Source organism: Apteryx mantelli, chromosome 10, assembly GCF_036417845.1.
Source record: "Apteryx mantelli isolate bAptMan1 chromosome 10, bAptMan1.hap1, whole genome shotgun sequence".
NCBI classification, from domain to species: domain Eukaryota; kingdom Metazoa; phylum Chordata; class Aves; order Apterygiformes; family Apterygidae; genus Apteryx; species Apteryx mantelli.
In genome coordinates, this window is record NC_089987.1 from 10,833,584 (window position 1) to 10,847,082 (window position 13,499).

Below are 13,499 nucleotides of genomic sequence, written 5' to 3' on the forward strand. Positions count from 1 at the left end.
GTAAGTAGAACCTTCTTTTCTTCTCAGAGTGGGTCGTAATTTATGAATGACAGCTAGTTAAATAAGCTCTTTTGTGTTTCCTTAGCAACAAACCTATCCTAATACTCACTGCAATGAGACCTGACAAATTCATGAAGTTATTCCCCCCATCGCCCAAACACACACTACATTCTGAATCAACCAGGTCAGACTGAAGATCTGCTGGGGGGGGGGGGGGGGTGTTTTTGTTTTTTTGTTTTTTTAAGTATTATTCTTCTCTTTGTGGGTCACATTTACATTTGCTAAGATCGTATTAACAGACATCAGCCCTCCTCCCCTTTCCTACCATTAATTATCCCTTAAAAGCTCAGTAGCATAGTCTACAATGACAATGAAGTTATTCTGACAAGAAACAAGAGAAAAATTTAGGCAACAGCATGTCTCAAGGTCAGTAACTCTTCCTCACTCATGAACGCCTGTAAAATGTATTGAACCCTAAGGTATTATAATTAAGAAAAAATGGATTAAAGTGAATTCACCAAAAGTGCTGTAACCAAGGAGTCAGGAAATAAAAGAAACTGGATTTTCTTTTTTCAGGGATGAAAAGAGATGTATAATATTCATGAGATGCAGTGTAACAAGTTTCTGTAGGCCATTATTATGTTGCGGTAACATAATACTTTCCAAAAGGATTTATTTTTTGGCTAAAAGGCTTTTCCCCATAATTGCTGTACTGAACATCAAGCCCCAGTTACTTTTTATGTGTACAATAATGTCACAGAACTGAATCTCAGATAAAGCATAACAGTATCATTGTATACGTCTTTTGTAAGTTATTAACAAGAATTTTTGTATTTTGAAGTCAAGTCACACAACTTCCACGCTCTTGCATTTTCAGTTGCAAAACATATATATACAGGTGCCATTACCTTAGCTGTTACTGATGGTTCACTTTTATGATATGGCTGAGAAGTTCTGTCTATGAGTTGTGGTCTGAGTCTCACCCTACTTTCACCATCTTTTATACTTCACCACTGTGAATTTAGGAAGTTAAAACAGTAGAAACCCAGCCCAGCAAAACCCCAACTTTCTTTGCACTTGTTTAGGTCCAGACAGGGGATCATGGCTGTGAAGGGAGTGCAAGGGAAAGAGTGGGAGTATGTGACAGGGCAGGAGACACTTCCCTTCAGCGGCAGGAGGGATGGCTCATCCTGAAGCCACACCTTTACACGTCTGAGCTTTACAGTTGCCAGTTACTCCACTGAAATGAGCAGTTACCCTAATTAAGTGACTCACATCTAATAGTAAAATTTTAATATTAAGAATAATCATTACTGATTGTTACGGATGTGCTGGTTCTTTTTAATTATAGCCATTATTACATACAGTAGAAGCAACAGTAGCATTTGTTGTAAAGTTTATCCGAGACCATCAATTCTCTTGAAATGCTTTACAAATCTTTCTTATTCCAAAATAATGAGAGTGTTTTCTCTTTACTGATCCACTGCATTTAAAGAGCATATATACAGAATCTATCATGTACAACCAGACATCTACACCTCTCTCTCCATTCAACCATCTCCCAAGGATTTCTCAACCCTCCCACTAATAGCTTCTGTCCAACACCAGTTTTTTAAACTAGCCTGCCACAAAACTATCTGCATCTCATACCATTCACCCTTTAAACCTCCTAGTGCATGATACAAGCCAGGAATACATATAGGAAATGACTCATTTATATAGCACCTAGGTAACATAAACTTGGAAGAGATATTGTTAAGTATTAAGCTTATTTTTAAAGGTCAGTCTTTGTCTCTAAAGCATCAAATAAACCCAAATTTGTCAGTTGTAACAGCTGTCCTCCCCAAAATTAACCTGCTAGAGATCAGAAAACTCATTTGATTCTTGAGGGAGAGAACAAGGTGTTATGCTTAAAAATCACAATCTCTCAGTGATGGCAGAACACATGCCATTACACAGATACAACTCTTTAGGGGTTCAGGTGTAAGGCACCTTGCCAGGGCTGCTCTAAATTCAGTGACAACAGCTCTCCACACAACCAAACAAGTGATATAGCATCACCTTATCCTAACTTCTGGTGACATTTCCCACCCACTCAGCATATTGCAGCTCCCTGCACATGGTATGTTACCTTTCGCTCCACAATCAACACAAAGTGAAGCATGTCAGGATGCCTGCCAGTGACCATCATACTCAAAATTAATGCTACCCTCAACAGTGTCGGGTGGGGTAACTACCTTTCTGCTAATGCTGAAGTGACCACTGCCCTGCTGTTCTCCTGTCCACTTTATGCCATGTTCTAGGGAAGCAGAAGACAAGCTAAAACAAAAAAAAACAAAAAAAACCAAAAAAAACTGGGAAGGGAGAATAGCAAAGAAACAGAAAGAGCTCAGCATCTCCAAATAGCTCTTCTTACTCCTTGCCCTTCCCTCTGCTAAACAAGGGCTCCCATCCTCTTGGCCCTTTTGGTACCAAAGTTCCCTTGCTAGCTGTTGAAAAGGCAGCTCCTTTATTCTGTTCCAGGTTGCTCTGTTCATTCTACACACCTTACTGCAACAAAATGCCTCTTCTCCTCAAACATGAAACTTTCTTTTAAAATACCACAGTGAGGACTTAGTCCAGCAGCACTGACGTGATAATCAGCTGCAAGAAGTGATCTCTATTACATTTTTTTTTCCTATGAGTAATCGTTTAAATCTTATGAACATTTTTCCAGCCCCTAACATACATAGATAGTGGGTGCCTGTGGAATTGTATATTACTTCTTATACTTGCTTAAAATGCTCTAATAAAAAAAGACCTGGTAAAGACTAGATGCACTAGTTCACATATTACGGACTCTTTGAAGGAGAGACTGTTTTCCTCCCTGCAAAATAAAATTCATGCTTGTAGCATTGATAATTCATTAATTATATTACAGGAATACCTCTCTAACAGCCCTCTGAAAGCATAACCAAATTACTGAGGCCGTTAGAAGGGGGGGGGAAGCACTCAGAAACTAGGAAAAATACAAAGTTAAAGTTGCATATGCAGCCTTAATTCATCTCCATTCCATCCTCAACAACACAAAATGCTAAGAACCTTATCTGTCGTCTACACTATTAGCATCTGTAAACTGCTATTGCTGTTTGCTATGTCAGTATTATAAGCAAGGGTACCATGCTCAGACAAGAATATGGAAAAACGAGTACCAACTTACCCCACTGAGCATTTTAGTTTTAGAGAGCTGAGCTATGGTGCATGAAAGATATTAAATGAAATCCGAAGGAAAGAAATGCAGATAATCAGATAACAGCAGAAGGTTCATACTGTGCCCATTTCTCCTTGAGGTCAGTGGCAGATTTCCCTTGCACTGGTCCTAGGTACAAAATCAGGAATTAGACTACCTTCTTCCCTTCTGTGTCTCAAAGGGATTCAAGATTTTCCACCTTGAAACCCACAGTAATGTGGGTTTTTCAAAACTGAAATTCTCTCCACTCTTTTGTTATGGTAACAGGACCCGGTAGGAGCTCTTCATTAGACTAAGTCAGCCAAAATCAGTGGAAAGATTTCAGATAAATTCACTGGGCTTTGGGTCAGCAATTATCCTAAAATGTGAACTAAGTAGAGATACAGTTCAGAGTAAGTAATCCTGCAAAGTTCCCTGCTCTTCCTTTACCCTCACTGACTTCATGTAGAGTTGAGCTTGGGGCAAAACGTCCTTGGTCTTTGACTGAGGTCTGGGATCGTTTAATGAAATATCAGGTATACTTGAAAGCTGCAGTGGGTTTAGTAGTGACTGGACTGAGATCCTTTCCACATGCTATACAAAAACAATTTGACCTTCTACCTACTGGGATATGTTTCTGAAATATCTACCAAGCAGCCTTACTTCAGGGTCTTAAGAACAGAGTTGTGTTTTTAGGTATCATTCTTTCTGATGTGAAAATCAGAATTTTCAAGTCTAAATTTAAAACCATTGTCCTCATGAATATAAAAATAAGATAAAGAAGGGTCAAAATAAAAACACCTCTGGATATTTGAGCTATTTAATAACCTAGTGATAAGATTTCATTTTCTTGGCTCTCGCCAAAAACCACTTCCACCATGCTGACTGCCCTGATCAGTCCCATTAACATCAACAGGTGCACTTTGAGGGTAAGGTATGAATGAGAGCAGCAGAATCAAGTATTTTCTAAGGCAGGGTCTCCAAGGTTGATTGCAGTAGATGTGAGCTCACTCCACTGATGTGAGCTGCCCTGCCACAAGCCACTTATAATCTACAAGCAGGGTTTATTAGTTTGGCTTTAGCATGGCATAATGCAATTACTGGGGGCAGAATGACTGCCTGCTGTCTACAGGGAAGATGTATGCCAAGTATGCTATGTTTCAGGAAATATCCTAGATCTTAATCGCTCAGCAGTTAGTGTGGTTGAGGAAATGGGTTCTTAATTTGTCTGGCTCCAGTAGAGTTGTTTTTCAGTTCAGCTGAACAAGATAAGGTTTTTACAGGAAATATTCCCACCTCAGAAATCAGATTAAAAGTGACCCTGAAACAGCCAAGCATGGTAGCCACAAACAAAGCAGGTCCAACATTTAAGAACACAACATTATGCCTGTTCTCCACCTTTGCATAGCCAGTAAGCCAGGAAAATAGGACCTTCCTACAGACCACTAGACCTGAGCTGGTTTGATAGCAGAAGTGGATTCAGCTCTACTTTCTTGACAAACAGATGAGGCTGTAGCATAGCCAGATAATGGACCACCCTGGACAATATTAGTATTGTGAGACACACTGGACTATCTAAGCTCATTAATTATCCTTCTTGAGCCTCTCTAGACTGTGTAGTCCAAGCTGCAATCCTAAACTGCCTGTCTGCATTCGCACCAGGGCAGCAAGTGCTGAACACCCTCATGGACTTGATGAAGTGATAATCTCCCAGCTCTAGGTTGGTGGCACAGACAGAACTAATAAGCCCAGGTAGACCTGAACTGGCTCCATGTGGAAATCCCAGAGACTGGTCTCTCGCATTCCTCCTCTTTTGGGGAAACATGGTGGGGAATCCATTGAGTCTCAGAATGGCCAGCCTGAGTCCATCAGGATTATTCATCCCAGATCTGCACCTCAACCAGAAATCCCACCACCCCTGCAAGCACAGATCACCTGCACCTCAGACAATCCACTGCATGTAACTGCTGGCTGAGCACACAGGGGTAGCATGTTCTAGAGGCCCAAGAGTCAGGAGGACAGGATTTGACATGATGCTCTGCTTTAAACTCCATCTAAAGCTGTCTATTCCTTATTTCCAAAACTGTAAAATGGCAACATCACTTCCTTTTCCTCCAGACACTTTCTAACTTAGCTACTTACAAACGGCTGAGAGCAGGAACCATCTCCCACTGCATGTACTGACGGTGACTGGTGCAACAGGCACAGCTGTGTGTCAGCCACATCCTCCAGACAGCAGCAGTGTCATTCCTTCAGCTCCCGTGTAACCAGCAGTAAGGAGGGGGACTTATCCCTAGGCACCTCAGCTGAGTGCTGCTACCACAGCTGTTACTCTCATGAAGAAGGATGAGGTTTGAACTTTCCCTAAGCCTTCTGGGATTAACTTGAGGTATTTGGAGATGTGTATTCAAGTATTACTGAGTGTCTTGCATGGTGGGATGAGGATGTGGGCTAGGAACAAAACACCAGATGATCCTTTTCCTCTCACCTTACCTGCCCCTGTTATGTTGAAAATAGTGTGGCATTTTTCACACAAATCTAATGAAAAATTTGTTTTTCTTTCAGCTATAATGAGTGCGTGGGGCCAGGAGCAACACAAATATATATTCCTACGGATGATCCTCCCCCATATTCTCTTACGGACCCTTGTCAAAGAAATGAAATATCTATAAACATTAGCCTGGATGAAGAGGCAGCATCTGAGACTATAGAACAGGCTGCGAATTATGCAGTCAGACTGCAGGACTTGCAGCAGCCCATTTCATCCATCTCTTTGTCATCTTTCACTTTGGAGACTGCTCCCCTGTATGAGATGGTGGTGTGTGAACAGAATATCCCCATTCCACTGGTTCCAATGGATGTACTGAAAAATTCTTCCACTGACTATCAGACCCTTCTGAACCAAATCATGTGAATAAAAGTGACTTTTCCATTCTTCCAAAGGACTCAGACTGAGAAAAACATTTAAATGGAAGAATAAAACCTCTGAAAGTTTGCTCTATTTTATATCTTTGAACAGGGATGTAATGGGATTTTTTTTTTTAATTTTTACAGTGAGTTTTGAAAATTTATCTAAAACTTCCCTCTTCGTGCTTGGAAGTGTTTCCATACCACAGCATAAAACAGCAGCAATGGCAAGGAGTGCATCTGACCTTTTTGAAGCATTTCAAAACACATTGAAATCAGCAACTCTTAATGTAGATACAGGTTATCCAGTCAACCCTACCTGCTGATTTTATACCTTGCAGGTTGTAGAGCAGAAGGAAAAAAGAGAACGATTTTGTTGTCTTTGTAGGAGTCACTAGTACATTTCATTAAGTGTATTGGCAACAAGAGAGAAGCATTTTTAAATAATTCTTTGTCTAAATAAGTATTTCAGTAGCCAGAGACAGAATACTGCCTGCAAAATGTGATTAAAAGTACCACATAAGAGCAAAAGAAAAAGGAAGATAATATTTTGATGTTCAAATTCTTCCTTTGTATTGTTCGGTCAGTACCAGACTTTCCAGACCATTCCAAAGCCTGCTGTAAGTTTTCCTCAAAAGGAAACAGTGGCAAGCAATGGAGAGGTGGCAATGGATCCCCAAAATCTGGCTTTACCTAGAGGCCATGCTTCAGCTGTGTGCAGGCATGGGAGCCATACACCCTTCATAGCGATTTGACATAGCCAGGGGAAGGACCCTATCTGGAATCCCTGAAAATGTTTCGTGCTGATTCTCATCACGCATGACTGCATTTTCAAGCACCAACTGATCTCTTTCTTCAGTAAGAAGCCTGTAGTGTTACAAAGGACCTTGACCTTTCCCTCTAGTAATTGCAGAAGTGTGTCATAAATAATAGATGCTGAACTTGACATGTCCAGTAACTTAGAGAATCTCCCTTTGTGCAGAAATTCCTTTTAGTAGGCAGGATCTGTTTTACTGAAATTTTGCTACTTGTAAATCTAGCATCTGTTCATAGACCTGGGCTCCTTGCACATCCATTTGATAAATGCATAAAAGCTGGAGATGCATACAAGCAGGAACAGCAGAGGGAAACTGCAGACATGAGAGTTTAATCTTGCACCGTGCACAAGCACACTGTCTCCACATAAGGACTAAACCACATTCTCAACCAGTGTCAGTTAGCAGAGTTACTGGTCTCATCTGCATTAAATCCCTTAGAGGTATTTTCACTGAAAAAAATTGTTTCATTTTTACACTGATAAAAATGGACTTCAGTTTACTACCCCCACTGAAGGATATGTAAAAAGGAATATAGTAAATATATAACTGTATTTAAAAGGAAGCATCATCCAAACTATTAAAATTATACTTAGGTTTTCTGTAGATACTAAGTAATTTTCAACTGTAATCATCACTCAATACTCCAAAGATTGACACAATTATAATTAATACGTAGATGGGAAGTAATTATATGGTTCTTACTGCTATATAAATTTCATTATTACTGAGTCATATGCACATGAAAGGATAAGGTAAGGTTGCATTTTTTGCTAAGTAGATAAGAGTAAATATGTATTTTGCTAATATAGAGAATTGTTTCACAGCTCAGCAAGATTTTCAATGTTCTCAGTATACTATAGCCAAAGCAACAACAATTCACAATTTTACATTGAAAAAAAACCTGCTAGTAGGCATTGCCAGCATGAAGACTATATTTCACATTCAGATTTGTAAGAGAGAACTATTCCTCTGTATAAATTACCAGTTGAAACAGTTGTGCTGGATACAAGGTATCCTGCAATGAGAGAGACAAAACTCTACACTACTATATTAGGGCCAGAAAAGGAAACCAACATAGAAACATTCTAGTCTGTTTTATTGGTACGGAAATATAACGTGAAGCAAAGCACAGACATTTATTTATGCAGAAGAGGACTTGCTGACATAGCCATGTGTTCCTGCAGCCCTTGCAGACCTGCCTAGAGCAGGGATGAGGCACTGGGATGAGGCCCTGCTTTTTTTGGACTGCCATGGGAAAAGGAGAAGGGGGGGGCAAATCTGCTAAACACACAGTAGAAGACAAATATGAGATGAGATGCCCCGCTGCCCCCCCCTTAAAAAAAAAAAAAGAGAGAGGGAGAGGGAGAGAGAGAGAGAGAGAGAGAGTCCCTCCTTTAACTATAACATGGTAATCCTGAAGGTTCTTCTCCAGACAATAAAAGGTTTTTCACGTTTGACAGAGTCAGGCCTCTATTCTGTTACACATGCCTACAGTTTCTGTGCATTTGGGGAAATCCTTTTAACTCTTTGGCTTTTAACATGACAGGGATTGCATGCTCTTCCACTAACTTTCCATCCACAGAAAAGAGACAAGATTTTTCAAATATCTAATTTTAAGCAGGCCTCTGATGAAAATGGGAGATTTATATTTTAACTCATGATAAAAATGTTTGCAGTACTAAAATTGTGGAAAACTAATCAAAATCTTTCTTCATTTGATAACAGTTAAGAGATCCTTAGTATTGTGATCTGGATTTTACCTAGCAGCATTATTTACAAATAGCTGTCTACTCCCTCTTGTGGTGTATTGCTGTATAAAATAAAGTCATCTACAACACAGAGCTCACAACAAGGCAGCCATCCATCAAAATAAGCCCAGCTTCTTTGTCCCAGGGATATGGAAGCCAATCAGAACATACACTTCCGTGCTCACATGAAATACAGAAGCAACATACATAATGCTACTGGTGTGGTCCTTCATAAGCAATGATTATACATTCAAGGAAAAAAGTATGAATACTGTAGCATTTTTTAAGTTAGCTCTAAATGCATAGGTAGGTTATCTTGACAAAAAAGTTTCTATTCAAAAACACTTGATATCTGAATATGACCTAAAAGGTTACTTCATTCATTATATACAGCATATTTAAAAAGCAAACTGCAAATTAAAAGTATGCTATCTTCAGTGACACCTTACCAAGATCACTTACAAGAGTGACTTAGAATTTTCTATTTCTGTTAATCTTTTTAACTGTGTGATATCCAACAAAGTTGTGAAAATAGTTTATAAATCCCATATATATACCACTGCAGACAGACAATACTAGAAAGAGAAGTTTGCAACTGTAAAGCTGCTCTAACATCTTCCATTGCTACTACCAGAATAATGCTGAGATTTCTTTTAATGATGCGATAAGAACATAGTTTTTATTTCTTAGCAAATATTTAAGATTCAGGATAAACCTCACCAAAGTTGACAGAGCCTCTCCCAAGTTTAATGGGAGTTAAGCTAAGACTGAGAAATTCCTATCCTGCTCTCAGATTTTATCCAAAACTCCTATGCCATTTTAAAGCCTGTCCTAAAAACAGGCTGAACACAATCCTTTCACATGATTAGGATCAGAAAGAAAACTGTTTGGACATGCTAAGTGCTAATAATACTGTATGTCTGTAGTCATCTGTTTTGCTTCATTTTTAGCATACTGACCTTTACATATAACTTTCAGTAAAGAACATACATGGATTCCATACAGTTTCTGTGCTTTTTATCGCATCTGTATTGTTTTTGGACTAGCCACAGCCTTTCCCTGCCTATTAATCAGCTTGACTAAGCAACACTGTAGTTCAACCACACACAGTTGTTAGGGATCACAGGAACAGGGTGCCACTGAATCCTCCCTCATGTCCTGGAGCAGTTCTGCAGGGCCGCCAGGTCCCCATGCACAGCACACGCGGCAGCACGTGGCCAGCCGGGGCCCAACCAGCACGGCGCTGCAAGAGCAGGAAGAGAAGATTCACTGCTCTTGAGCAAAGCCCTCAGGCATTTCGGGAAGCAGAAGCCATCCCAAGCACATTCATGGGTAACTTTGAAAATTACTAGGGTTAGAAGACTGGAAAATGGCAACATACTGCCCACCTTGAAGAGGAAAAGCCAGGAAATAACAGGCCAGTCTTCCCAGAAGGATTCAAACAAATCATTTTTAAGCACAGCAAGACAAAAAGGAGGCAGTGTGCATCTGTGGAGAACAAATCACACCAACCTGATCTAACCGGTTACCAGTTTTATGTGGCAGAACTGCCACTCATGGTAGAGTCTCCCAGGCTGCCAGAACACAAACTAACAAAAAAAGAAAAAAACAAAAAACCACACACCAACAGCCTGGGAAGATAAACAGAGCTATTATTCCTGAAACATTCAAAATAACTCTCTACTCACTGCTGGCAGCACCTCAGTTTGGAAATGGGGTCCAGGTTGAGGCTCCAAAAGTCAAGAAGGAGGCTGACTAACTTGACTGCCCAGAGGAAAGGAACAAGTTAAAAAGTCTGTTTTTTTAATCTCTTGCTTTTTCATGACTGAGAATAGGAAGCTGTTCTCTACCACCATCTAGAAATGAGATACTAAAACATAACTAAGGGGAAGTGGGGAATTCGTATTTTACAAAATACAGAGAAAGAAAAAATCCATATGTTACCAGGAACGGGAAGGCCATGTTTCAGTCCTTTCCTTGTGGTGGAGTTTTGCACGTCCTCTCTTTAGCACTGTCTAACAGCGTCTGACACTGCTTCATGGCCTGGTTGTACCCTTGTTGCTCATTATTAGCAGCTTTCCAGAGCCTTGATGACCTGCCAATATCCTCGGGGAAAAGAAGATTCTCAGCCCAGATCACATTAGTGACCCACTAAGAACTGCATGACTTCTAACATCATACTGTTGTCACAGCAAACAGCTTTCAGTGAAAATACTCATCATTGCATTTGTATCCAAGCACCTCCTGGATTTTACTGTGACTCACCCCAATGTAGGTAGAGAAGCTCTAGCTCCACTAAAGTGATGTGCTATATGAGAAATGGGAACTGTAGACCAGTCAGAAAGTAAATTCCGTGTTTTCTGAATCATCAACAGCATCCCATGCATTAAAACTTCTTCTCAACCTCTTCCTAACAAAGTTCATACTCATTCACTCAGCTTGCAATAATGCATGCTTGAACACTGGCTACTGAACCAATAAGCATATGATAAATTCACAGGTCCAATTTCAGACAGTCCAAGTGCATATTCTCACTTCCATTAGGGCAAGAAAAAGTAACATGCAAAACAGCTTCCATATTCAGCAGAAGCACAACATTAAAGCTCTAAGGGGCCTAGAGGTATGCAGGGTGGGCCATTCATGTTTTGGATCCAATTCTTTATACTTGTTCTCCTGCATCTCCTATCGATATTGTTTCAGTAACCCTTTGTTAAAATCAGCCCACTTCAATGAAAAAAGTCAGGATATATGAACTGGTAGTATTCACTAGCTATTGGCATAATATTTTTTGAATTCCAGGGAAATGACAACAGTTCATATGTACAGCTGGAAGCTTCCTTTCTACTGAATTACTATTCCTTCTCTCTTAGGACTAATGACTAGGTTTTTGCCTTGCTCTGGTCAAAGGAAAAAGAATTTAAAAGAAAAAAAAGAAAAAGATCATATTGCTCCTAACAGGAGTTTATATTTCTGCAGGAGGTTAAAGACAGTAATAACCAAATCAGGAGGTCTAGAAAAGAGCAAAGCATCTTTGCAAAACATCTCAAAGCTTTTGTTAAAGAAGAAGGAGTGAGATAGGAGACTGCACAGCTCAGAGAACTGCAGCTGGCCTTTTGGGCAACTGTTTTCATGGAAAAGCACTCTGCCCTGTTGGCAATGAGGGGATGGTACCACACATACTGGAGAAGTGATCAAGCTAGTCTTTTAGAGAACAGACTTTTAACATATTAACTTTTAACAGGACCTTCGAAAAAGGGAACAGAAATCCCATCCTTGGAGGCTGTACTAGGAGACTATTTCAGAGAATAACAAATACAGTGATAACTAGATAGATTAGGTGACTCAGTACATATTGTATTATGCAAATATACAAACAGGCTTTATGGAAAAGTGAGATATGCCAAAGAATCAGCAACAATGCAAGATGCCCTGCACCATTCTGCTAAAATATCCTAAAATTTAAAAAAATACAACTATTTTATATATGAAAAAGAATTGCAAAGGTTAAAGAATCCAGCAGAAGTTGGTGTGCAGAAACATGAAAACAGATCCTCTCATTTGGGTCAATAAAGTTTTGCATATGCTGAGAAAAGAGTTGAGCTGCCTGCAGGCACCCTACTGAGAGCAGGGCAAAGCCTGTCTGCGTATGCATGCACATATGGTAGGGGAAGAAACTCAGACATTGCAGCAGATGGCCAGATGGCCTCATTTTAACATGTGGTGGTAGTGTGGGGATTTTTCCCCCCTTCCCTCTCGGCTAGATCAGCAATTTTTATATAGCAATTATCCATACATGAATTCTACAAAAGTATTTCCTAATGACATTTCACTTAGAATGATGATCAAAAACATATGTTTTTTGAAAGCTCTCTTGTCTAAAAAAATCAGAGTTAAAACCAGTTTGTTTGCAACACAACAGTCTCTTTCTACAAGGGGAAAGACTAGAAGGACTATGTTCACATGAACCTGAGATTTCCCTTACCAAGAGAAAACATACATTCCAAGTGGTTAACAGTACAACAGATATCCACTTTAAAATCTATCACACAACAAGGAAAACCCATAGTAAGATGACCCATTATGAAACCACAAGGTCAAACTCACACTTGCAGCAAGTCACATCAGTGTAGGCACAGCTGAAGACACAAGTCCAGCTGCTCTGCAGCATAAGTTAAGGTCACAGGGAGGCCCCTAACAGCACCAATTTATGGGATCACACAGGTGCATAACATTATCGCAGCCCGAGGAAGTGACACTAAGACCCAGTTTTCAAAAACAGGATTTGCAAAATTGAAGTCAGGCTTGTTTTCCACCTGCGGGACCCTCCTTCCATTTCAAATGTGGCCTGGGAAACTCTTCACCCAGGGCAGCAGCAGACACAGCCTCCTTTACCCGACTCCAGTCCTGGCACTGGGACGCAGCGTCTTGTTACCGCCTCCAAGGCGGCAGCGCTCCCATTGCCCGCGTGGGGCCCGCCCAGCCTCGGGAGGAGGTAGAGGAGTGGAGGCCACGGCCAGGAAGGAGGGCCTGGGGCAGGGAAGGTGGCTGAGGCAGCATTGTGAGGCGGCGGCATGGGCCCTTACCGCAGCACGGAGCCGCCGCAGCCTGCCCGCCCTCGGTGTCCCTCACACGACGCCGCCTGCGCTGAGGCGAGGTGAGGTGAGCGCCTCGCGCACACTGAGGTGAGGCGAGGTGAGGTGAGGTGAGCGCCTCGCACGCACCCTGAGGTGAGGTGAGGTGAGGTAAGCACCTCGCGTGCGCTGAGGCGAGGCGAGGCGAGGTGAGGTGAGCGCCTCGCGCGCACGCTGAGGCGAGGCA

The 13,499-nt window shown here is 41.0% G+C and overlaps 1 protein-coding gene across 1 annotated transcript in view; it reads left to right on the top strand.

The window, feature by feature from the left end:
* BEAN1 (brain expressed associated with NEDD4 1) overlaps window positions 1–9,681 on the top strand; it is a 76,210-nt gene extending 66,529 nt beyond the window's left edge. The window contains exon 6 of the mRNA XM_067302462.1: window positions 5,774–9,681. Within this exon, the coding sequence (XP_067158563.1) occupies window positions 5,774–6,122 (349 nt within the window). The 3' untranslated portion in view covers window positions 6,123–9,681. The remainder of the gene's footprint in view (window positions 1–5,773) is intronic.
* Window positions 9,682–13,499: the final 3,818 nt, after the last annotated feature.